A 26,663-nucleotide genomic window follows, 5' to 3' on the forward strand; every position below is an offset into this window, starting at 1 on the left:
TTACTTGTGGGATATTCTGTCAGCCTAAGATTCAAGATTCATGGAATGCTTTTCATTTTTCCTATCTCTTCAGATCTCAATTCTTCACTGCTCTTCTTTCCTTAATAAGGCTTTATAGGCCTTTCTTTGTCAGCCATTTCAAAGGCAAAGAGATGTTCAAAGAGGCATATGATGGATTTTTTCTGCCAGGGATAGAGTATGTAAATCATCATCTGTGGGTCTCAGGCAGTAAGTAAATGACACCTGGAATTTAGCAGCACTCACTCAAACACCTGGCAATATTTAAAAGGAATCTGGGCAGGATGAGTAATGAAATAACATGGATGCAGAATCTTTCTGAGGTATCACAGTGACTTTCATACAGATGATCAAATTGACCCATTATGATGGTCAACTTTTTTGGTCAACGTAATAGTAACTACTAAGAAATGCATCAGCTTTTGGACAGCTGATCTATCTTAATGATCTCGATGACCCAAACAATTAGGTACCCTAGCTATTATCAGTTGTTGAGCTAAACCAACTCAACTAGCTGAAGCTTAACCGATTGGTAATGGTCATTCTCAGATGAGTGATTAGACTCAATACAGAGACATGATCAAAGGTAGAGTGTGACCTGAATTCAGGCTCATTGTACTTGTTTTTGCTTATCTCCCCCCTTCTTTTATAATGAACAAGAACATTGGTATTCCATTAGAAAGTCAATAACCATATGTCTATGGTTGAATGCCCTCTTTTCCACCTCTTCCCTTAAGAAGACTAATACCAGACTACACTCAGCAGTGAAGCAAAACACAAAGCTGCTTTAACTCACTTACATTGTAACTAACTTTATTAAAGGAATCATTGAACCTTCCACTAAAGTAATACAAACCATGAGAGAGCACTGTGGCACCGTGGCATCAGGTGGCCTACCTTCTGAGCCACCGAGCCAGAAGGAAGCCATTGTGGCAGTCCAAGGGCTCTGTACTTGACCTTGTTTTAGTCAACATTTCTATCAGTGACTTGGACAAAGATATTGCAAATAAGTGTTCATACAAGGTTGGAAGCAACAGCTAATACAAATGTTAGATGACGACTGCATTGGAAGACTACTGAACTGCCTGCTCTTGGGCTCTATGCTTAGGCTGGGATCCCCACTGACTGCTCTACTTCTTTACTTTTAATATACACATGGGTTGAAGTGTCCTGGACACACAGATTTCTAAAGTGAATTTCTAATGAGAGTCAGTCCTGACTGGTTACAAAGATGGACTCAAACAGTCATTCTCAAGCCAGGGGGTGTTTGTATGTGTCATAGTTTTAGTAACAATTAGAGGTGGTTACTGGCATTTAACAGGAAGGGGACTAGAAATGCTAAGTTTCTTGCAATGCATAGTATAGTCCCAGTGAAGGAAGCCTCTTCCCAAATTGCCACCATGACCCTGTTGAGAAGCACTGGGCTGCAACAAACAAACTGCAATTTTTAACATAAATAAATATAAAATTCTGCAATATTGGTTAACCAATCAATTGCATAAGAACAGGATAGGTGATATGTGGCTTAAATGGGGTTCATGTAAAAAAAGACCTGAGTATTTTAGTTGACCACAAGCTCAATATGAGGCAACAGAATAAGGAAACTGTTAAGAGCTAATGCTCCTTTACCTGCATGATGGCATCCACATCAAAGAGGCAATGGCCCTCCTAAAGTCTGCATTAATTACGCTGAGCACAGCAAAATTTTAGGGGAGCACTAGTGAACTGAAACTATGTAGTATAAGACAACCAGAAAGATAAAAGGTATGGAAACTATGACATATGAGAAATAATGAAAATAACTAGTGTGTTCAAGGTAAGAGGAGTGGACTGGAGGAAAGTCGAAGAGTTTTTAATGGCTCTCATGCAAAGGACTGAGTGGCAGAGGCTGGGAGGACTGAGCAGAGGAAGGGGCAGGGAAGCAGCTCATTCTGCTCTTCAGTATTGGCCAACTCCCCCACAGAGGACTGACACTATCATGCTTCAGACAGGGACCGACTGGCTTCCTGGCAAGGATGCTAGGCCAGGGTGCCAGGCGACACTGGATGACCTCAAAAGGTGCCTCCCGAACATCTATGATTTTAGCATTTTGTGTGATCTAAATCTCAGGAGGCTTCTTTACCTGACCAATTAGATACAATCATCTATTCTCATTTGCTTAGCATATCATCCTGATTTTAAAAAGAAAATGGTTGTTTTCCACTCCTACAATTACAGCGACGCTAGTAATCTTGATTCCTAATTATATAGAATGCAACTTCGGATGGAGGAGAACATGAGGAGAGGCTGCCAAAGTAAAAATGAAATGTATTTTCTGTACTCCAACCAGTTCATGAACAGCCCATATTTGTTTTCTTAATTATTAGCTATCCACAGTGTAAGATGGACAATATGCCTCTTTCATGTCAATATATAATTAACAGAAATGGCAAATTTTCTTATATAGAGTTTCACTCAGGCAAATATGTCAGGCTGGTGTCACATCACTAGCTGATTTGGAGGACTTGTTTTAACACTGATTTACTCATGTTCCAATAAAGTGAACTTGAAGGCAAGTAAAAGAAATACAATACAACCAATGTGGCTGGACTGAAATAACGATCTAAGATTAAGACAAATGATCTATAGCGATAGCCGAATTATATAAAAAGTAGTCACTACTAGGCTTGAGACAGCCTCTGCTGGACACCTGTCTCCATATTTAGCAAGTATGAATGTGTATTAGTTCCTGGCTATTATTCTCATTCTAGAAAAATGAAATCATAGCTACAAGCCAGAAGTGCCAACCTATTAAAGAACCTCCGTAGGCACAAATCTTAATAACCTTTCTGGTCTAGATTGGCTGTTGAGCTATTCCTAGAAAAGATATAGAATTCAAAAGCATCATTCATCTGAGGCAGATATTATTTCTGTCCTTCACTGTAGGTCAAAGATATACACTGGGTCACTCTGGACAAAAATCTACTTTTAAGCTAATGTAGAAAGATCTGCCAAGCAGCAGCCTTGTGGTTTAAGCCCTGAAATGTACATTCAATCCACATAACACACATGAGTGGGGCTGAAATCTTAGCTGAGGGTTTAATTCTAATGTTGATAAAGAAAGTATCCAAGTAAACACCACATCTCTTAATCTAGCTGTTTTTCACAGTATCAAACAGCATATGTGAGTTTCAAAAATATTTAGCAGTTCCTCAGTTGACTTTTTGTTAAGTTGAATTTAACTCTGGAGGTAAAGGTTGCAAAAAATAATAGGTTATTTGGAAGAGCAATTTCTGTTCCATTTGATGCAGTTTTGTTTTCTATTAGTGGGAAAGAAATCAGCTCCTCAAATGCAAATCCCAAATTTAGCTCTGGTATTTCACACTATCCCTTTCTGGCTTTATTTGAGTTTACTCTCTCTAGAGATTTCCTTTGGGCAGGCAGAAGAGTGAAGATCTATCATTTTTGACAATCTGATCAGTAAGTAGTCCATTATAAATGTTCCACAAGGCAAGGCCATTACTACTGAATAGGTGACAAAACCTGGGATAACTAAAACAGAGCCCATTACTACAGGATATACGAGATGAGATTGGAGAAGTACCATAAGAGGGTTTAAGTTGCATTAAAACCAAGCTTTTTCCTCCTACTTTTGGCCTACTCAATAATCAAGGGCTGTATGATGTGGGGTCACCTCAGTTTTTATATATTGTCAACAATAAAGTATCTTTCTGGTGGCCTATAAATCCATAGACTTTGAAGCTCAATCTTTCCTACCATTTTGATTTGTCAGGAAGGTTGCTACAATGTTCTTAAACCCTCCATGAATATATTGAAAAACCAGGATGTAATCATCACTTAGAAACTGCTAAATATTTTTGCCTTTAGAACAAAATGATATCCAAATGTGACCAAGAATACAGGCAGACACAATGGCAACCAAGCATTTGTGCATAAGTGCATATATAGCATGAGTATACAAACACAAGAAAAAGAATTAATAGGTTCATTTTGAGCCTGATTATTTCTGGGAGATCTTTCCTAGGGTGCTCTTGAGATGATGACAATGTCACCTGGTGAACCTAGGACATTGCCTTCTCTTTGTTCCCTCACAGCTCCATAACTCGGGGACTGAAAATCACCATTGCCTTCTCCCCAGAACATCTAACTTGAGCATGGCCATACATCACGCCCCCGCCAACCTGTCCAAGGAATTGTGCCTATTCCATTGCAAGGGGATGCTGAGCAGGCCATGTCCTGCAGGCTCGGGGAGGGAGGCCCCGGGATCTGGCTGTGGCCTCTGGTGACCATAACCCATCTCCCAGCTCACCAAAGAGAACTGGGCACGAGCAGACTCAATCTGCTTTGAGTCTGCATTCCAAGGCCCTGAAACTCCTGGGCAGCATGATACCTTTTCTTCGCTGCTGATGTTCCGGGTAGAAGTCCTCCAGGTGATGGAGGGAATGGGGTCTCCAGAGGCTTCACAGGTAAGAGTGACCTGCTCCTCCAATTCCATGGCAGTCTGGTTCTCTACATATGTGATTTTGGGTTTTGCTGAAAAGACAAAACATTTCTCTGAGTTTATCTAATTATTGAGCTTTCTGGGTTTCAACAATGACATGCACCTATCCAACAAAGGTTATCTATCTGCTAAGTACAAGACCCTAGTCTAGGTGTTTTAGGAGACACAGACCTGATTCCCCAAGGCTTACAATGATATAGGCATGTGACAACACAGAAACCATAATAAATAAGAAATATCCTATCAACTAAGAGTGATAAGGGCAAGGAATGCAGGAGGCATGACGCAGTGGACGAGTGCCTCCCTGGATGGAGCCTTCAAGAGGAGATGGCTTTGGAGCTGGGCCATGAGATTTTCAGCAGGTGGAACTCGAGGGTGGAGATGGAGTCATTTGAAGTGTAGGAAACTGATTGAATAAAAGCAAAAAGCATGAATATATGAAGAGATGGCTGGAAAGAGAACAGTGTGGCATGAGGCACAGGAAGCAGAGGCTGGATGGCTGGAATTTTACCTGGTGCCTGGTGGAGGCCCACAGATGGCATTTAATCAGCAACACAAAAGCTTTTGTATTTCAAGAAGGTTAACCTAGGGACATTTCAGGAAGCTCTGGACTAGAGAAAACTTTGAGGTGGGAAAACCAGTTTGGAAGCCCTGGCAATGACCTAGATGTGCGGTAACGCTGGATTCTGAACGAGGTCGTTCGAGAGGAAAGAGCAAAGAGCAGCTTTGAGACAGATGCTGGAGTGGAGGAAGGTTCAATAAGTGGCAGCTGAAGAGAGGGCAAGGAGGGGTGAGAAGAACCAAAAGGAGCAATAAGAAGGAGTCCAAGTGACTTGGAGTCTTAACGACTGGGAGAATGGTGTTAGCATTAACTCAAATGAAGAAATCAGGCAAGGAACTGGATGGGGGCTCTGGGGTGGGCTCAGGATGGGAAGGAGATGAGTTGAGATGAGTTCATTTTCCAAATGTTTTGGGTAATGCAAGAAAACACAAGCATTCCAAAGCTAAGCTAAATGTTAAAACATTAGAGAAAATTGAATTTTCCCAATTTAAAACAATTATGCTCTGAAATTGCTGAACTTTGTGCGGAAGAGAAAAGATAACACTGCACAAATGTAACTTATTTCGTGAATAAAGGAAAAGGCCAGGCTATGGAAACAAACAAATGAACCAAAAAACCCCAAGAGAATGATAGCTAGTTTTTGAAAAGACTACATTTGCTTTATATTCAAATTCATACAGTAACCCGAAGTAGGCGAATAAACGACTGCCTATATATATTCTCCATGTTGAGGTCTTTGATGCTGTTTTAATAAACAGAAAACAATGACAGAACTATACACTTTTTGTTACAAATGCCTGCTTCTACATAAAATCACCTACCTAGTTCAAATATTTGCCTAAAGGTAATGCATACTAACAGCCTGTTTAGCAAATCTTTTTTTGATGGATAACACATAGGTACATCTCAATCCAATTTGGCCAAATGTTCATAGATTTCAGTTGATGGAGGCCACATGAATGAGGTTAAACCTCATAGGTTTCCCTATTGTGTCTTCCTTCATAGATATGATTTTCGAGAATATTACAACTTGTATTGGAAGAAATATGTGCTAAGTGCCATTGACAGGGAAGTTTTAGAGGGCAAAGTAAAATAAAAATAAAATAAAAGAAACATGAAAAACAAAAAAGGCTAATAAAATAAAATAAAGGTAAAATAAGAGCTGAATCTCTATATTGTAAAAGTCACAGAATAAAAAAAAAAAAAAAAAAAAAATTCAGCCACACAACTGAATCCGCTAAACTCAACAGTTGTTTTGAGGTCCGGAGACAATCTCAGGAAGGTTGAATTTGGGGCCTCTTAAAATCTTGTCAGACTCTGAGATCTGGACAATGTTTTGCTGACCTTCTCCTGACCTGCGGTACTTTGTCATGGCAGCCAAAGGTTAACAGAAGACAGGCAAAGGTCAGTTGCCATCTATTAGTATTTGGCCTTGGAGGCTCCATTTCCCAGATGGCTACAGAAGGTGCATTGTATGACTCCTTAGAAAAAAGGCAAACCATATTCTTATTAAAACATGATCATGGCTAACTTTGTAGAGTCTACAGAGTGCTGTGGGAAGGAAGGCAAGCTTCCCACTGATAACTTAATTCTCTATTACTCTAGAAGCAGTGCTACTGTCAGAACTAATTCAGAAAGCTCAGAATGCCACCTTAGAAGAAGACAGTGATATACATAATTTATTGTCTAAATTGGGACTCTCTTGAGAGTGACATGAAAGGCTCTAAATAATTGCACCAGGACAAAGGGCATTAGTAGGCCAACAGGGACAAATGCTGGGTCACTCTACTGAAAAGACTTCCTCCCTCTGCATTCCAGCATCTAGAGGAATCTCTCCGGGTTTCATCTTCCTATACCCCCCGCCCTCTATTAATTAACCTCTCTTATGAGTTCTTGACTTTTGGATCTCTGTTCTATTCTCTACCTGTCTCCATGGGCCTTAGTGCCTCAGACTGTTCTACTGCACCTTTCCCCATATTTCCTCCTGTGAGTTTTCCAAGAATGCTTTCCACTAAGAGGCAGCCTTGTCTACTCCCACTCCAGTTCATGCTCCTACAACCCGAAGAAGAGCCCTGAGGCCCCTGCGTCCCTGAACAAAGAGGTTGGACACTATGCTATGGGGCATGACCACGTGCACCTTCTTTCAGGCTGCTGCTTATCCTTTGCTGTAATCCTCAGGGGCTGCTTGAGACACAGGGCTCCTAGCCACTGGTGAACTTGCCTCAGCCACAGAAGCATGAGACCTCAAGAGCATTTACATGAGCATCAAAGGAATCAATATAGACAAAAATTCTTCAGAGGCATGCATGTGGACAGCAGTAATGAGAATTCACTGCCAAATTTAAAGGACGAGAGGATGCACCTACTTAGTAAAAGGAGCATCTAGCTAATAACTAAGGCAACATGTGCTAGAACATGTCTTTTTCTTAGGAAAGAATGATGCCACTTAGATACAAATGATGTCATAAAGTCCCTAATTGAGATATGTCCCGTACATACTGATGGACATCCCTTCTTGAAGCCACAGGACTTCTGGGCTTTTCTTTACTATCTAAGCTACAGGCTTCTTCCCTTTTCTACCTCATTGCTGTAGACTCTACTCCCACTTAGGGAACCTGCCCCATTTCTCCCCTAGCAATGGTCCACTGATGGCAAGTCGGAAGGGGATGGAGAGGGAATAAAAGGGTGGAAAATGACGGAGCCCTAACCAGCTGGTCCCCCCCAGGTGGCTCCCTAGCCCTGTATTAGTCTCTTCAACCAATGGGGAGGCCAGTGGAGGAGGAGAGAAAGGAGGATGAGAAGGGGAGGTGGATGGGAAAAGGTGGTGGAGAGGAGGCACCAGGTTCCTTCAGGGAGGCTGTATGAACGCTCCTCAGACTATGACAGGGAGGATTCCCATTCTGAGTGGACTCAGTCTCTACAAGTCTATGATTCCTGCCCTGTCTCTTCGGGAGCCCGGCCACCTCTTCTCTGTTTGTCCCACTATGCGCCCTATTCTTCCAGCTGCAGTTTTGGGAAAGAAATTGTGAAATGTGTGTGTGTGTGTGTGTGTGTGTGTGATGAAGAGGGGTGTATGTGTCCAAGGTGGGGGGTGGGAAGACAAATCTTGTCTTAGCAGTTTCCCCGCCCTACTCTCCCTGCCTCATGACCTCCTCCCGTCGACCTGACCCACTCTCTTCCCTCTACCATGGTCCCACATGGCCCTGCACTCACTGCTCTGGGGCAGCCATCACCACCAGAGAGGCCTGGAAGAGAAGCCGAGATCTGTTCATGCCCAGCCAAGTTGGGACTGAGTTGCTTTTACAGAGAAACCATGAGCTACCTGGTGATGCAGGCAGAGTGCACTAATTCTAATTTTGCCAGACACTCCCTATATAATTCAGACACAATATGTGTTCTGTTGGGTTTTGTGGAGTTAACAACCATCATTGTTAGATTAGAAAAGGGACTTAGGAGCCACCTGCCTCGGTCTGAATCCAGAGGCACCTCATCCCTCTGTGATCAGGTTCCTCCTTTGTAAAATGGGGATAATAATAAAATCTACATCATAGGGGAGTGATGAGGATTAAAAGAGTTAACTTACAGATAGCACTTCACAGAGTGCTTGGCACATTGTAGGTGTTCTGTTTGTGTTTGACATTATTATTATTATTACTTTATGGAGTTAAAGTCTAAATTAATTTCCCAAAGACAGGTGATGATCGTGTCTCCAGGCTTATCTCCCTGCCACATATGTATGTTTGCTTCATCACATAGAACTAATGACAGTTCCTCCATTTATTCAATCTAGTGCCTACTGGATAAGGGCTACTGTTTCAGGTGCTGGGGATGTATCTGTGAGTAAAACACACACAGCCTCTGTCCACAAGAAGCTCCCATTCAACACAACCTGTGCTTTTCTTGTCTCTGTGCCTGTGCCCAGGCTGCCTAAAATTCTCATCCACTCATTCAGCTGGGTAATTCCTACTTATGAAATAGTACCTTTTAATGACTTCTCTAACTTACATCACACAGGACCAGAGAACTTGCTTCCTACAAAACACTGTGCACATTGCTATTATGAAGTCATAATAATGTATTGTTGTTTCAAATTTCAGCATTGACTATCTACATTAGCCTGTGAACCTACTGATGAGAACAGAGTCCATGTTATTCATCTTCTAAACTTGGCAATGACAGTCCATAGCAGTCACTCAAATGTTGCTGACTGACACTGACTATTGTAATGTTTATGCTTATCCATTTATCTCCCTCTTTGTGCTTCCTAGGGTCAAAGGATGATATCCTACTCATCTCTGTAGCCCCTCTGTCCAGCAACAATGGTGATCAATACCCATTTATTAAATGAAGGGATGAACGAATGCATCTATCTTTTTCTATAATATGGAAAAACTTACTAAAACCATAGTGACTGGGGAAGATCAGTCTGAATTCAAGAAAAGACTTTCAAGAATACTTTTCATGAAGTTTAGCTTTCACTCTCAAATATATACAGTTAACTTGAACCAAACTGATAGCCTGTTTCTAAACCCAGCTGTTTACTAAAATCTTGATTTTCAAAGGTCTGTGTTTATCAACAGTTCTCCTGATCAGGCTGAATAAGCAGGTCCCAACGCTGATTCCCAGGTGCACCTTTTAACGACCTGGGGGCTCCACGCACCAGAGCTGCCCCTCAGACTGGCACCTCCTCAGCAGCGCTGTCTACAGTAGACCAGTTTATCTGTGTGTTTTGTTTTTGTTTTTTTTGAGACAGAGTCTCGCTCTGTTGCCCACGCTGGAGCGCAGTGGCACGATCTGGGCTCACTGCAAGCTCTGCCTCCTGGGTTCACACCATTCTCCTGCCTCAGCCTCCCAAGTAGCTGGGACTACAGGCGCCAGCCACCATACCCGGCTAAGTTGTTTGTATTTTTAGTAGAGATGGGGTTTCACCGTGTTAGCCAGGATGGTCTCGATCTCCTGACCTCGTGATCTGCCTGCCTTGGCCTCCCAGAGTGCTGGGATTACAGGCGTGAGCCACCGTACCCGGCCTGTATCTGTGTTTTCTAAACAGACGTGCGGAGAGACTTGAGGGCCATTAGGTTAAACATTTCTCTGCAACCAATTCTTTTTTCAAGATCAGGTCAAAATGCTTTTCAGTTCTGAAATGAATGGAAGTTTCCTGAGTTTATGAAGATGAAGTGAGCAGGGATGTAGGGGCTCTTCTATGACACTGTTTCACACAGGCCAGGGAAGGAGGCAAACAAGGCAAAGCAGCCAGCCTGTCGGCCACTAAAGTTACCAAGGGCCTATGCCAAGTCTGGCACTGTTTGGAGTCACAGGGATAATGCCGTGTATGACAGCCAGGGTTCTGCTATCTTGAAGTTTACACACTAGTAGAGGTAAGAGACAGACAATCCCCAAAACAAATATGCAAACGACATCTGTTCAGGTACTGTTAAGTACAGAGAAGAAGATCCAGTAAGAGTCACGACAGAGAGATGAGTGGAGGTGGGTGGGGGTGGTCACAGTGCAGGGGGAGCTGAATTAGCCAGGGCAGTGAAGGAAGGAGCCACTGAAAAGGTGAGTTTGAGTTAAGATCTGAATGGTGGATCAGAAGAAGGCAGTTCAGAGTGGATCAGAGGGAAAGATACTCCAAGCAGAAGGGATACCAAGGACAATGACCCTGAGATGAGGAACAAGCTTGGTATGTCTGAGTGACATGAAGAAGGCCTGTGTGGTCGGAGAACTTTGCATGTGCAGCAAAGTGAAAGACATGAGGCTGGAGAAGAAGGTAGGGGCTAGTTCATATCTGGTCTCGTAGGCCATTGCAGGGAGTCTGGCTTTTATTCTGGTTGCCATAGGGAGCCACTGGAGGCTTTCAAACTGATGAGTGGCATTTAGGTCATTCTGGCTACTGTGAGCAGAAGGGAATGAAGTGGACCAATAGGGAGAGTCAGGGAGGCCAGGTATGAGACCATCCCACTGCCCAGGTGAGGATGATGGTGGCTTGGACTAGGGCTTAGGTGGTGGAACTGGCAAGAAATGGGTGCACTGGGTTATATTCTGAGGGAGAGTGACCAGGGTCTTACTGACGGACTGAATGTGCAGAGGAAGAGGAATTGTGGCCGAGCAGTGACCTGGGCCCCCACTGCCCTTACCGAAGACTTTGAGGTGGATGGTCGCATCCTGCTCACCAGCCTTGTTCTCAGCAATGCAGATGTACTCAGCCTCGTCGTTCTTATCCACCTTTTTGATGGTCAGCTGGGAACTATCGTCGCTGAAAATGTACTTCTCGTCATCTTCCTCTTGCTCTATCTGTTCCCCATCCCTGGAGTGTGTAGAAATGCAAAGTAGCATGATTTCAACCACAGAAGTAAGACGTTTATTTTTAATTAGGTTCCATAGAATGCAGACTGAGTCAATGGGAAAGACTCCTCAGTCTTCACAAAAAGTTAAGGCACCAAGTTGAACGTCCACAATCACCCTTTATTCCTCTATTCCATCCTCTGACTATCCAAGAGCTGCAACTGTACCCACAAAGGTTTAAAAGTGGGCTCCCAAGACCATACCCTCTGGCTCTGACTCTGCCCCCACAAGGCTGAAATTGAAGGAATAATCAATGCACAAGCAAGAGACTCTTATAGAAAAGAGTCCATTCTTCTCCTGGGGTTGATATTCCTAAGAAGCCCACATCTATTTCACTGAGACACTAACATGGAGCAGACTTCATGATGCCCCATTCTCTTCTAGTCCATGATAAAAGGCATGAGCCAGTTTCTTACTTTGTCCAGCTCATGGTGGGTTCCGGGAAGCCTTCGGCATCACACACCAGGGTGACGGACTGGCCGAGGTTGGCGGTGGCATTCACGATGTTCTGCCTGGCCTGGATGGTGGGTGGCACTGAAGGAAAAAAGGGTGTCATGGGGTGGTTGTGAAAATTTGGAAGAACCCAATGGCCTGGAGAAGAAACACCGCTCCAGGTCAAGAGTTCTCAGCCTGTGGGACAAACGACCTGTGCGGCTACAGAGTTAGTGTCAGGAATCGAAATTCATGTATGTACTAAATAACTTCTGTAAACTGAATAGACAGTTCTCCTACAAACATGCATTTTTTTGTTTTTCATTATTTGAGAAGCTATAATAATACATTTTATTCATGTTAAGATGGTATTTAATTTATAGTTGCTATTTTTCATTATATATTTTCTCAGTCAATGCATACTAAATTTAATAATTACTAGAGTCAGAGGAACTCGATGTTAAAAAGGGGCTCTTCATACTGGAAAAAGTTGGACATTACTGCTCCCAGTGGTTAAATGGTTAACACCAATTCGAATGCATGAGCTACAAAAAAGAGTGCTGGTTGTCTGGGACTGTGATAAACAACCTTGCACAAAACTGTTTTTTACCAAAGGAATGAGAGGGGGAGAGTTTGGAAAAAAAAAAAAAAAAAAAAATGTGTCACTAGTCAAAACAATTCAACCCTGATTTACTTATTTTCTTAGTACTGACATTATAATTTCCTGTAAACGTCTTGTAAATGTCAGATCGATTCCATGGGTGTGTTTATTTGACACTGCAAATTAAGATTAATAAGGCTATGGACCACGATTCTGACTATTCTGAGGCCTGAGTTGACTGTAATGTTTTCTTTAAACATTTAAGCAGAGGACTAACTTCACAATTACGGTAACATCAAGGACAATGAGGATTAATAGGTAAGCAGTGGGAAGGTTTTTAGTACTGCAGAACAGTGAAGGACATTCAATTGCTGCATTAAAATCCCCCATAGTTGAGGGAAAATCCAACAGGCAAGTATATTAAAAAAAAAAAAAAAAGAAATCTAGATGTTAAGGTGGGGAGGGGATTTAGCTGAGAGGGATGATTGAGTCAAGACAGGATTTAGTTTACAGACCAAAGAGGAAGTTAAGAGAATGATTTTGGAGAACCAAGGTTGTAGCAATGCAGATATCAGGAAGAACAGGATCTCCTCACCATTCACAACGACCTGAATGTCCTTGAAGTTGATCTCCCCCCGTGCCAGGATTCTGCCCTCACAGCGATAAGTGCCCTCATCTGTTTTCTTGATGCCCCGGATCTGCAGGTAGTTGTTGGACAGGACTATGAATCGGACTAGAAGAGATAAGAGGCAGGTTCATCCAAGAATCAGTCAGAGAGCTCTGGTATCTGCAGACAGGTGGCTGAGTCTCTTTCCTGTTTCCTAACTTCAGTCTTAAAAGGTGGGGTTTTAAGCCCAAATAAGAAAATGTGTCCCTGGCTTTGAAATACAGCCAAGAGTAAATGTCTATTAGAAATTTGTCTTTCAGTACTGGAGAGAAAATCAAGTACCTAAGTATACCAGCTTTGGATATACATCTGTTCAGGACCCAGAAACTGCATGAGGGCTCGGGCACACATGAATCTGAGTTTGGACTGGAATGCCTCAGGGGCTGGTACAGGTGAAAAAGCTAGGGAACTTGGTGCCCTGGGGAAAAGGCAGCTGCCAGGAAATTCAGGTCTCACCATCTTTTTTCAGGATGACATCTCGGCCTTTGTGTTTCCAGATGATGGTCGGCGGGAGGGAGCTGACCACATCACACACAATCACGGCATCTTCCCCCTCCCGGAACTCCTGTGGGGTTGGCGCATTCTTGAACATGAGTTTCTCTGGAAAATGAGCAGAAGAGTGAGGAAAAACAGCTGCTTCTCCCACAAAGATCCCCTTTCACTACAGCCATGCTACCTGGACTTGACTCCTGGGCAAATCTCCCTCCTGGTGTACAGTTGTATAAGAGGGGCACCCTCACAGACGTCAGGCAGAGCAGCTGGCCCAAGCATAGGTTGCCAATGCTTGGCAACCAATATCTGCTCAATGAGTGCTAAATTTATCACATTTTGTGCAGAAAAGGGTCTACAGAACGAAAGGAATATCTTCACCAAGGGTTCCTGGTCATGCAGGATGATGCCAGTGAAGCACAGGTTATAGGTAGAATGAACTGGTGGAACATCCATTCCACAACGAATAGTAAGAGTCATCGGTCCTTTTCTTGTCTCCCACTCGAGCTCGCAGCCCCACCCCAACTTTCTACAGCAGAGAGAATGCTGATGAAAAGAATAGAAAAAAAACATATTTAATGGCAATAAATACCGTACTATCAACACTGTTCCATTAGCTGTCACCCACCATTACTCCAACCACCAGGATGGATGTGTGATATTAATAACAAGGTAACAAGATGCCACCCTCAGATGGGTTTTCAGAGGCAATAGGAACTGCCTGCTCTGAATGGCAAGAGTGTTCAGATAATGATCCCCCACCCCACTGAGCCCTGGGCTCCATTAAGAGCAGGGGAGAGGGAAATAAGAAGGGAGAAGAGCCCAAACTGTAGAACAGTCAGCCAACATTTGGGGAAGGGATGGAGAAACCCGTAACTGCCCTCTGGGAACTGTGTAATTTGAAGTTTGAGAATGAATGCCTGTAGGGGAGTAGCTGAGACCAGTGTGAACCACGGTTGTGAGTTCTGGGTTGGCCAAGGTCAGAAAAGACTTAGGGAGAGAGAATGGGACTGGTTAGGCCCTCAGCTGGTCTCTCTATCATCATTTCCACCTTTCTACTACCCACGTGTCTCCTTGGCAAGGAGAGGCCAGAGAATGCAGAAGAAGAAGGAGGCTCTTACGAAATATCTTCACGTTGACAGTGGCCTCTGACTCACTGCCATCCTCGCCTGTAACCACACACTTGTAAATGCCGGCGTCGTCGATGTTGGCATTATAGATGGTGAGGGTGGAGGAGGAATCATCATTCCACACCACTGAGATCCGCTGCTGGTTTGGGGTGAGCTTTTCTCCATTGGGGGAGAACCAGGAGATGTCTTTATCTTTGGCATCTCCTGCCACTAAAGAGGAAGAGATTATTTTTAAGCTACTGAAGTTGAAAAGACTAAGTCCCCTCCAGACTGACAGTGGTTGATCAGTACGAGTTACTGAACAGATCAGTCAAGTCTTGAACATCAGGGAGGGGCGAGTATGGCTGCTAGAATGACGTGCAACCCTTCTTTGATTTCTGCATTTAACTATTATATACTTAACATATCTTACAATATTCGGAAAGAACTCAACAACCACTTGTGCTAGTTGTTATCATGATCCTATCCCTAATGATGGAAGAGAAGAGATATTTGTTGAGAACATACTGTATGCTGGGCACTAAGCTAGGAACACACATGCCTCACAGAACGGGTAACCAAGGGAATTCATGCATTTAGGATTTGGGCTCCAGAGCCTAACTGGTCTGAGTCGACTGATGAGCTTGTTTTCTAAGCGTTGGATAACGGGTCTCCTGAGCTGAAGGTGAGAAATACTGGCTAGGAGTGCAGATTCCAACCACTTTTTATTTTTTATATTTTTTTCCAGCCACGTTTATTCTAGCATCTGCCTGCACAAACTGGCATGACTGTCATTTCGGCACCCCCTGCTCAGACAAATTTATTTCCTTGCATGCTGCAAAGAAGGTGGCCAGAACCACCCATTCTTCCTTTCCCCAGGCACCAATGAGGAGGAACAGACTGCGGTGGCTGACCTGCCCCGGAACTGAGCTGGAACAGGGCTCTGACACTGACACTGCCCAGGACACTGAGCTGGAAGGGCGCTCAGATGCGGCAGACGTGGCTGCGCTCCCTGCCTCTTTGCATGGGGCCCTGCCTCTTCACGTGGCACCCTTCTCAGCCCGCACCACCCAGCCCTGCACAGATGCTTAGTATGGAAATGAAGCAGTCTTTCTTTCAGGGCCCATCATGTTTTCAATAAATATCGCTATTTGCAAGATGTGCTGCGGGCTCCACCGCTGCGTCTCCAGATCATTGAAATTGCTGTAATGAAGGCAAAACTGGAGTGAACACATCTGACGGCCACAAGCCACCTCGTCCACGCAAATCATGACAGCATTTAAAGGCCCCTCCCTGCCAAAAGCTGCTTGCTGAATGTCACCGTTTATACCTAGCTCAGCTCTTTCCTGGTTCTTCCATGTTCTGAATCCCAGTCATGTCACATACAGAGCATCTTAAGCTTAACTTGAAGCCTTTTCCTCCACAGGACATTTTCTGATAATTATCTGGGCTGTGGAAATGGGGCATGTTTTCTTTTTTTTTTGAGACGGAGTCTCGCTCTGTCACCCAGGCTGGAGTGCAGTGGCCGGATCTCAGCTCACTGCAAGCTCCGCCTCCCGGGTTTACGCCATTCTCCTTCCTCAGCCTCCCGAGTAGCTGGGACTACAGGCGCCTGCCACCACGCCCGGCTAGTTTTTTGTATTTTTTAGTAGAGACGGGGTTTCACCAGGTTAGCCAGGATGGTCTCGATCTCCTGACCTCGTGATCCGCCCGTCTCGGCCTCCCAAAGTGCTAGGATTACAGGCTTGAGCCACCGCGCCTGGCCGGAAATGGGGCATGTTTTCTAAATGTCAAACAAGGTCACCAGGTCTGGCATATCTCCGACTCTGGTGGGGACCATGGCACAGAATATTGATATTCATAATAGACCTGGTAAACCCAGGATATATGTCCTCACAACAAAAGCCATACCAGTATTCTATTTACCTACAGGCAAGTTTTAGACTTAAAGATTTTCAAGCTCTGGGGAATTCTAAGAAATAAGCCTTAAACAGATCCACCAAAGTATTATTTCTGAGCCAGTGCTGTTCTCCATTGTCATTTACAGAACTCTGAATGTATACAGAACAGGAGATGTGGGATGATTCACTATTCTGGAAGTTGTGCTGATTTTCTTAAGAAAACTCCTAGACTTCCTCTGTAGTCAAGGTGAAGTCTAGATGATGGATTTGCTATGTTGAGGTAGCCTTTTGCAAAAGGAAGGAAGAGGCCCTGGCTCTTAAATGGCCACACTATTAACCCCGTAATAGCGCAATGCCAAGAATTCTAGGTGTGGCGTGACCAGCCAGCTCACATGGCCTGGGGGCTCCTGCTCTACCTGGTGAGTTTCTGAAGCAAGTTCTAAAATGCAGCTGTGCACTGGGCACTTGCCTTGGCATAAGAAGAATTTGGACTCTCCAACGCTGATCTCCCCCTGGCTGGGAACAATATCCACCTGCAGAGAAGCTGAAAAAACAAAACAAAACAAAACAAAACAAAACAAAAACAAAGTCCAGTTCAAACATACATTCCAATTTTCAAGAATGAAACCCAGATCTTCCATTCCAAAACAGGCTTCCCAACTGACTTTAAGAAAGAGTGAAGGGAGGAGGTTGTGTGGGGTTTGAGAACTTGTGCCACCAACAGCCAGGGCCATGTGCTGCCAGGCAGAGACAATGCCCAGACCATTCTCCTATGGATGGCTATTTCCCATCAGAGAGTGCAAGGTGCCCTGGGAGATTCTGGGTGATTTCTGCCCTAAATGTTTCCAACCCCTTGAGAAGACTTATGATCTTGCTCCAAAACAGTAGCATCCTGGGATTCACAGAAATGGTGACCCAACCAGTTCCTTCTGGATGTCATCTGAAGTGTCTCCACAGCTGTGTGAAGTGCAGGAAGCCTGCACTCCAGAATCAACCTCAGGGGTCTCTTGCCAGTTCCCCACACCGTCCAGACACAATCACTAGGAGGGCTCACACTGATTTTGAAGTGGGGATGGTTAAGGGTAAACGCTCACCTTCCCTCATGACTACAGGACCAACACGCCTCTTTCCATAATATCACCACCCCAATTAGTCAGACACCCTTTGGAAATTCTGTAGCCTGTGCCCTGCAGAATTCCCTGGGTCCCTTGGCTACTTTCACCGAAGTTTTATTTGAACATCCATACGCTCTGTCATTCCACTGCACCGATAAGACAAAATACACTGTGCCAGATCTCACAGATCCCTGTGTTCATCTGCTCCTCGTTTATCTGCTGGGAGCAGATAACCATTCCTCATGAAAATAGAGTTTTGGGGTCGAAAAATGCTTTATTTCTTTGAATTCAACTTCTTTCTGCCTCTCCTCCTCTTAAGTAAGCCCCAAATCTAAAGGCAAACAGGTATTTGGTTCAGTGCATGAGGCTTCTTCAGTCCAATAGGAGGGAGGGGCTTGAACAAAACAGGCCGGGGAATGGAGATTCAGTGAGCCCTTCCTTCCAACAGCCATTTTCTTTTCACAGTAGAATGGAGGCAATGCTCGTTGCCATGGTGACTGGCTCGCAGGCAGAGCTGCCGCAGGTCTTGGTCTATGCTTATTTGATGGAGAGACTACAGTTGTCCTCAGCCGACTGCAGGAATTAGAGGGCCTGCTTGGGGCTGGGAAGCGGGTGCGGCCTTCCTAACCATGCCAGCAACAGACAAGGCAGGTCATGGAGAAACCCAGCAGAGCCTTTAGAGAGAAAGAGGTGATGTGGTGGAGACAGGGATGGAAAAGGGAAAGAGGAGGGCATAAGGGGAGAAATGGGGCCCTGGGCAGAGGCAGGGGGAAGATGCTGAGCTGTCCTCTGTGAAAATCAGAGGAGAAAACCCAGACTTCCAAAAACTGGTTTGGAAGAAATAGAGTAATGCAGGGTAGCTGGTTTCTCCCCCGCTCAGACCACCACTACCAGCTCCCTGAGGCTCAGGACTGAATTCTTGTCTGAGAGCAATAAAAGGTCTTCCCCTACCGCTCCACACAGAGCTGTGCTGGAATTCTATGCCGCGGGCGTCACTGCACGCAGGTGCAAGTGTGATTAGCTGTAGCTGCTTTCTCCTATCATTCTCCTCGGATGGAGTTCAGGTGTCGCTTGATTCTATACTGTGAGAGCCCAGTGGGGTCTCAGACATCACCGCATCCCGCCTCCTCATTTTCCAGATGAGGAAAAGGTGAAGTGACTTCCCTCTGGTCACTTCTAGTTAGGGCTAGCATGGCCCCAGAGTCCAGGCCTCCTGGCTCCAGGTAGGTGTTCTTTCTACGATGCAATGCTGCCCCTGCACAGAGGGCAAAACGTTTCCATTAACTAGAATACACCATCTGGGGATCCCAAGTAACCCTTGGATTCACTATCCCTTAACAGAACACAGACAGCCCATGAATTGATAAGGACCCATCGTATCGTGGGGAGCATGGAGCCTTACAAGAGAGCTGCAGGCCAGTGTTATCCATGCTGAGGCCAGCCAGGACCTTCCCTGTACTTCCTGTGGCTTTCATTCTCTGGGAAATACAGGCTCATGAAGCCCAGAAGCTGTGTCTATGCCGTGGTCACCTAAGTCCTGATCTTTTCTGGAGTTCACTGGGGCATTCCTTAAAGAATGAGAAGCTGAGTCCCCCCGAGAAAGTTTGCTGGACCATATGCTGAGTATTAGCAGCCAGCTTCAACATATGGATCCTGTTACCCTCGTTCAGCCCTTACTGCTTTCAGAAGGATATTCTTATCCCAAGTGAAAAAACAGCCTTTGTTCAGCTCTTTTCAAACAGAACACGACTCTCAAGGGGCAGGAGAACACAGCAAGGCTGAGGAGTTTTCATATCCAAATGCAGCCAGGATCTATCTCTGGGCCATGAAGAGAAAAGGGAAACAAGGCTTTCAAAGGAATTCCCTGCTTAACAGGATCCCACGCACACATTTATCATCACAGAAGTTTTTAAAGGGAGAGATATCCATTTAGACGCCTGGCCTTTTGCACACATGGAAAAGCTAGTGATTTCTCCCTCGAAACACCAGAGACAAAGCTGGCCCAGAGGAACCCTAGGCTCTCTGGAAATCAACGCTTGGAAGTTTTCCACTGCAGCACAATGGCTGATTATTCTTCCCCAAACACTAAGCGTTGAAATACTAGGTTTAATGATAGTAAGTGGAAATCCTGCTTTGATCTCAAAACTCCTTCCCTCCACTGCTTGCTGCCCGGTCCTTTCCTATTCTGTTACTACTTTCATTGTTCCCAATAAAAATTCCTACCTCAACTTTCACCTTTTATTTTCAGTTGCATATGTAGGTGAAATTTCACCACTAGGCATAACTCTACCTTAAAAGGCACTTATGTAAACATTTCTCACAAAGTATCTCATCTCTTGTTTTCCATAAACACTCCTTGCGTAAATACTGCATCATCTTAGCTGGATTCAAAGACACGCGCTTATGAACCTAGGTGTTGGGCTGGGCAGGACCCAGGGGCAGGGATGAGAGGTGCTTCCAACAGCGCTTCCCACGCCTCCAAGAAGCACTCATCCCCCAAGGTCTCTTTTGTAGACAGTTCACACTTTCCAGTTTACAAAACACACTTCATTACTTCATCAAACTGTTCTGAGTGATAAAAAGGCCATTATTATTGTCTCCACTGTGTGAACGTGGAAATTGGGGCTCAGAGAAATAAAATAACTTGCTCAGGGTCCCTTAGCTAATGAGCACTAAAACCAAGATTAAAAATCATATAATTCTAAGGCTTGAGCTCTTCCCCCAAACCCCTCAACTACTGTAACCTTCTGTCCATCTCCAAATAGGTTTATTATAACCTATTAGTTACCATTTACACTCTTTCCAAATCATGGGCTAGAAAGAGCACAGTCTTTGTACAAAGATCTAATATCAGTCAGGCGCAGTGGCTCACGCCTATAATCCTAGCACTTTGGGAGGCCGAGGCAGGAGGATTACAAGGTCAGGAGATCGAGACCATCCTGGCTAACATAGTGAAAACCCATCTCTACTAAAAACAAAAAATTAGCTGGGTGTGGTGGCACGCACCTGTAGTCCCAGCTACTCGGGAGGCTGAGGCAGGAGAATCACATGAACCCAGGAGGCGGAGGTTGCAGTGAGCTGAGATCATGCCACTGCACTCCAGCCTGGGCAACAGAGCAAGACTCCATCTCAAAAAAAAAAAAAAATCTAATATCAAGTTGCTGCCATCATTTCTCTCCTGGTTAACTATAACTGGCTTCTTTGCTCATAGATAATCACAGCATTGTAGCCCCTATTTTACATATGGGTAAGGGATGCTCAGAGCCATAAGTGATTATAATGATAGGGTCAAGATTCAAGCCTGGGTTGGAGTCCCAAGTCCAGCCATTTCTCCCACACTATTCTATCCCTTGTTCACAGACAGAAAAAAAGGTTCTGTCTTTTGAGAACGGAACAATCTCCCTCTCCCCACCTCAGTTGAGTAAAATAGCCCCATGGGAAACTGATATATTTTGAAATGTGTTTTCTGTTTAAATGTCTTTTTTTATTTTAAATTGATGCTATGTTCTGAAAGGAATGCCAACTCTTTTAGCAAAAGGCTTCAGCTGTAAATAGATGTTTTGTAACTCCCAACTCCCTGGCAGAAGTAGGCTATAAAGTCTCAGCTGCTGAAGACAAGTGAATTAAAATTTAAGTTCCTAAAAGATGCTCAGGTGCTTATCAGAAGAGGTGGGCAAAGCAACAGAGAATAATTTGTTCTGATTTCAAAAAAGAGTTCACATGAATCAGCAACTTCTTGCAGTAGTTTTATTTTATCGGTTTTATTTTCAGATTCCAATGGGCTTGAGGAGGGAAGAGCTGACAGCAGACAGGGAACCAAGGTCTCTCCTGTGGTTAATTGAAAATACTTTCTTGTCAAGATGTTATAAAGACACTGGAGGCTGAGGAAGACATTACAGATGTTTAGGGCCCAGGGTCAATGTAGACACACCTGAGCAAGATGCTCTGATCACCAATTTAAAGGACAGGTGAAACACACAGGATGAATCTCATCAGTGACTATGATGAGATAAGGGAGTTTTCTATTATCTATTTAATAATGACCACAGACTTTTGAAAAAGGCATTAAATGACAGCTGTATGTTTGTCTTGTTGGCTATCATTCTAGAAATGAGCCTTAAGTATTGCTAAACATAACCACTATAATGGAGAATTGGTTTTGTATTTTTCAAAGTATAACTGAATTCTAAGGTCTCTTTCATTTGGCTATACCTGTGGGAAATCCAGATGCTCAGACCAGGAGCATAAGAATGGAGGTAGTGCCACTTGCCTGGGATGGCAAGATAGTTTGGCTCTGTGTCCCCACCCAGATCTCATCACGAATTGTAATTCGCCACGTGTCAAGGGCGGGACCTGGTGGGAGGTGATTGGATCATGGGGGCGGTTTCCCCCATGCTGTTCTCACCATAGTGAGCGAGTTCTCAGAGATCTGATGGTTTTATAAGGGGCTCTTCCTGTTTTGCTCATTCACCCTTCTCTTTCCTGCTGCCATGTGAAGAAGGTCTGTGCTGCTTTCCCTTCCACCATGATTGTAAGTTTCCTGAGGCTTCCCCAGTCATGCAGAACTGTGAGTCAATTAAACCTCTTCCCTTTATAAATTACCCAGTCTCAGGCATTTCTTTACAGCATTGTAATAACAGACTAATACAGATGGCTTGCTCTCATTATTAGCAAACTACTGGAGGGAAAATAAAGGGTCTTTTCTCCACTAAACCTACAAACTCAATGAAAGTGAAGTGGAAACGAATGTGGTCACACTACAGAGTGGTTAAGGCCAAGGACACCAGGCCAGACTGCCTGAGTTTGAATCTCAGCTCTGCCACCTATTAGCTTTATGATCTTGGCCAAGTTAATTTAATCTCTCAGTGTCTCATTGGCAAAACAGGGAAAAAACAGAACCATCCTCATGGGGCTTTGAAAAGATGAAATGAACTGACATATGTAAAGCAGATAATAAGCATTTAATACCTGTTGTGTATTATTATTCTTTTTATTTTTTTATTTTTTATTATTATTTTTAAATTAATTAATTTATTTTTTTATTATACTTTAAGTTCTAGGGTACATGTGCATAACGTGCAGGTTTGTTACATATGTATACTTATGCCATGTTGGTGTGCTGCACCCATCAACTCGTCAGCACCCATCAATTCATCATTTATATCATGTGTAACTCCCCAATGCAATCCCTCCCTCCTCCCCCCTCCCCATGATAGGCCCCAGTGTGTGATGTTCCCCTTCCCGAGTCCAAGTGATCTCATTGTTCAGTTCCCACCTATGAGTGAGAACATGCGGTGTTTGGTTTTCTCTTCTTGTGATAGTTTGCTAAGAATGATGGTTTCCAGCTGCATCCATGTCCCTACAAAGGACGCAAACTCATCCTTTTTTATGGCTGCATAGTATTCCATGGTGTATATGTGCCACATTTTCTTAATCCAGTCTGTCACAGATGGACATTTGGGTTGATTCCAAGTCTTTGCTATTGTGAATAGTGCCACAATAAACATACGTGTGCATGTGTCTTTGTAGTAGAATAATTTATAATCCTTTGGGTATATACCCAGTAGTGGGATGGCTGGGTCATATGGTACATTTAGTTCTAGATCCTTGAGGAATTGCCATACTGTTTTCCATAATGGTTGAACTAGAGATGCAAATCAAAACCACAATGAGATACCATCTCACACCAGTTAGAATGGCAATCATTAAGAAGTCAGGAAACAACAGGTGTTGGAGAGGATGTGGAGAAATAGGAACACTTTTACACTGTTGGTGGGATTGTAAACTAGTTCAACCATTATGGAAAACAGTATTATTATTCTTAATTAACCTCTAGTAACAACCCTTCCCAAAGAAATTATTTCGGTTACTATTTCTGAGGGGAGCAATGTTTTCCCTTTATGGTTTAAGATAAATCAACCTTCCAGAATAATTTAGTTTGTGGTCAGGTGGCCCAGTTCTACTCTCTACATTAAAACAAGAAATTTTATTTGCTGGTCAGAACATTACAGATATAAAAGACTGAATTTCACCACAGCCAAAAAATCATAACATGGGGGGCTCCAGACAAGTAATTCCAACTTGGTCTCAGTTTTCTTGTCTGTAAGATAGGGATAATAAAACTGAACAAAAGCGATTGGATTGACACAAGAATTAAATAGGCAGGAGATGGTTGTGATTAAGAACTCAGGATCTGCAGTCAGGGAGGTCCGGGTCCAAATTCCATCTCTGACAGTTAGTAAACTAAGTTCTCAGGTGAATCTCGGAGCCTGTATTTCTCATCTGCAAGTGAATATAATGATCCTATTCATCTCAAAGGGATACTGAAATTATTTAGAAAGGTAATGTACGTAAAGTACCAAACACAAGGTTAAGCTGTGTGTATGTTTTTAAATGACAGTACATATGACAGTACTTTGAACTTACACACACACACACACACACCCTGCAAACAAACACAATTCCCAATGACACATGTAATGAGAATGAGATAGCAGGGGCCTCTTATATACTATTGAATTCAGCCTGTCTAAAAATCTACTAAGGAGTGTGTGTGTGTGTGTGTGTGTGGTGTGTATTTACATTTTTGTGTATGTGTGGATTCATCCATTGAGAGTCGATAAAAATATGTGTGTGTATTAATAGAATAATGGAACTTGTCAGGTTGATATTGTTGCAAGAAATAGCTGGACATAAGTAAATGTATCTAATTTTGGCAGAGAGAAGAACCGATACATTCTTAGGGATGACACAGCAGTCTTGTCTATACTTGACATGTGAGTCTTACAATTCCAGCTTAAGCTACTGTTGATAGTAACTGGGTGGAAGAAGAAAATGAGGTAGACTGTTTAACTTTCAAATATTAATCCAAAAGCTAGATGCCATTTTAAAGAGACTATAAAACACGTGTTTGTACAGATTTTGGCTTCTGTTTCAGTATAATGGCAGACCATACATTAATTGCCACTGGAAGTATCCTCAAGGCTTAAAGCTGACTCACAACAGCAACTGAAATCACCTAGACGTCATGCTTAGCACTGCCAGTCCCTCCATCAGCGTAGTTGGGGTCCTCTTATAGAAATCCCAAGAATTCTATCTAATTCCTATTTAAACATAAACATCTAGAAGTGATCTAGCTAGGTTTCCAAGTCAACTGAGATAAGTTTATAACCAAGCCCTTGGGAGATGCTCTGTGTGAAGTCCCCACAGGCCCCTGGGTTTCCCCTGAGGCGTAAAGCAGCCTGGAGAATGAAGGAAACCCCTCTTGAAAGCTGCAGTCTTTTCTGGCTAGGAATATTAGTGCATAGCAGATGTGCGAAAGCAGAATTTGAGACAAAAGGCGGAGGGAAAGATGACTCTTGGTAGGTTCATTTTTTATGCCACAGGATCAAGAGAATGGAGCTTCCTGGTATAAAGACGAGCCATACAGACAACTTTCAGATAATATATAGACATCTCTAAACCAAATGCACCTGAAAGAGACACTTGGGCTCGTTACACTCATATAGCCAGCTGGTTTCCAAAATCTATCATTTTTAATAAAGTTACCTGGACTGGGTATTGAGTCATACACAAAAACCATGCAGCAAGCAGTCCTGGTAAAAATGCTGCTTAACCCCTGCCCCTAAATCCTATGACTCTTCCAAACAGAGTGAAGGTGGAAAGGATGGAGAAGGTGAATACAGCTTCAGAATTCTTCAGCATTCTGTCTAATATGACATCATAATTGATACTCTAATATTACAATAAGGAAGAAAAAATATTGACTACCCCTGCACAACTGAGCCCTGGATGATTATCCGATATTTTATTACCATACTCTATCCTATGCAACACTAGTAACCAAACAACAGAAACCAACTAGCCAGAAGCAGGAGGCTCTATTTCTTAGCATAATAAATTCTATGAGCTGCTGGGAATCAGGCATAATTGGGGACTGGCCCTGTTCCATGGGGGCTGGCTTCAAATCAGAACACAGAGCCAAGCCAGATAACGGCTTCAGTTCTCTTGGCCTCCTAAGTTCCCTGGGTCAAATTAGCATTTCATTAGGTCCAACTTAGTTTTATAGAAAGAAGTGAGTGGTTTCGAACCATGGTTGCTGCCCCTACAAACCACCTAGCTGCTGGAAAATGTGGCTAATTTCATGTAACAGCGTCCTGTGCTTCTGGTTATAGGGCAAGAAAATCTACACGTTGGTTGATCTCCTCAGAAGTGATAGAGTTATGTGGTTCCCAGGCTCTCATTCCCACCACCAATTCCCAGCCCCCAAAAGGCACCCAGTTCTTTTTTATTTTCTTTTTTTTTTTTTGAGACAGAGTTTTGCTCTTGTTGCCCAGGCTGCAGGGCAATGGTGTGATCTCACCTCACTGCAACCTCTGCCTCCCAGGTTCAAGTGATTCTCCCACCTCATCCTCCCAAGTAGCTCAGATTACAGGCCCACACCACCAATTAGCATGCCCGGCTAATTTCTGTATTATTTGTAGAGATGGGGTTTCACCATGTTTACCAGGCTGGTCTCGAACTCCTGACCTCAGGTGATCCAACCGCCTAGGCCTCTCAAAGTGCTGGGATTACTGGCGTAAGCCACCACTCCTGGTCGGCACCCACTTCTTACTAGGAGCCCACTGGAGCATCTTAATGGGCAGTCAGAAGAAATGACTCAAAGGGAGCATAAGCAAGGGCAGGAGACAGACATGTCCTAGACCAAAGCTGTGGATCAAGCACAAAGCCAGAAAGACTCCCGCCTGACTTGATGATTCACGCCTCCTTGTTTGTTTTCTAGTTTTAACAGTCTCATAAAAGAAGAGAATGCTCTTCAGATGTTATTGCTTCCTACCAAAGCAGCAAAAAAAAAAAAAAAAAAAAAAAAAAAAATCAGAACTATCTCCATAGAGCTCCATAAGGGCCAGATTCCAGGCCAGGA

The 26,663-nt window shown here is 43.7% G+C and overlaps 1 protein-coding gene across 14 annotated transcripts in view; it reads right to left on the reverse strand.

The window, feature by feature from the left end:
• The window catches only part of NCAM1 (neural cell adhesion molecule 1), a 316,719-nt gene that overhangs the window by 51,750 nt on the left and 238,306 nt on the right, over window positions 1-26,663 (reverse strand). For all 14 annotated transcript variants that reach the window (XM_030917890.1, XM_030917889.1, XM_030917884.1 and 11 more), the window contains exons 2-8: window positions 17,095-17,169; window positions 14,737-14,955; window positions 13,583-13,726; window positions 13,055-13,192; window positions 11,843-11,960; window positions 11,219-11,388; window positions 4,409-4,551 (exon numbers count right to left, since the gene is read on the reverse strand). In XM_030917890.1, coding sequence (XP_030773750.1) covers window positions 4,409-4,551; window positions 11,219-11,388; window positions 11,843-11,960; window positions 13,055-13,192; window positions 13,583-13,726; window positions 14,737-14,955; window positions 17,095-17,169 — 1,007 coding nt within the window. The remainder of the gene's footprint in view (window positions 1-4,408; window positions 4,552-11,218; window positions 11,389-11,842; window positions 11,961-13,054; window positions 13,193-13,582; window positions 13,727-14,736; window positions 14,956-17,094; window positions 17,170-26,663) is intronic.

Source organism: Rhinopithecus roxellana, chromosome 15, assembly GCF_007565055.1.
Source record: "Rhinopithecus roxellana isolate Shanxi Qingling chromosome 15, ASM756505v1, whole genome shotgun sequence".
Taxonomy (NCBI): Eukaryota; Metazoa; Chordata; class Mammalia; order Primates; family Cercopithecidae; genus Rhinopithecus; species Rhinopithecus roxellana.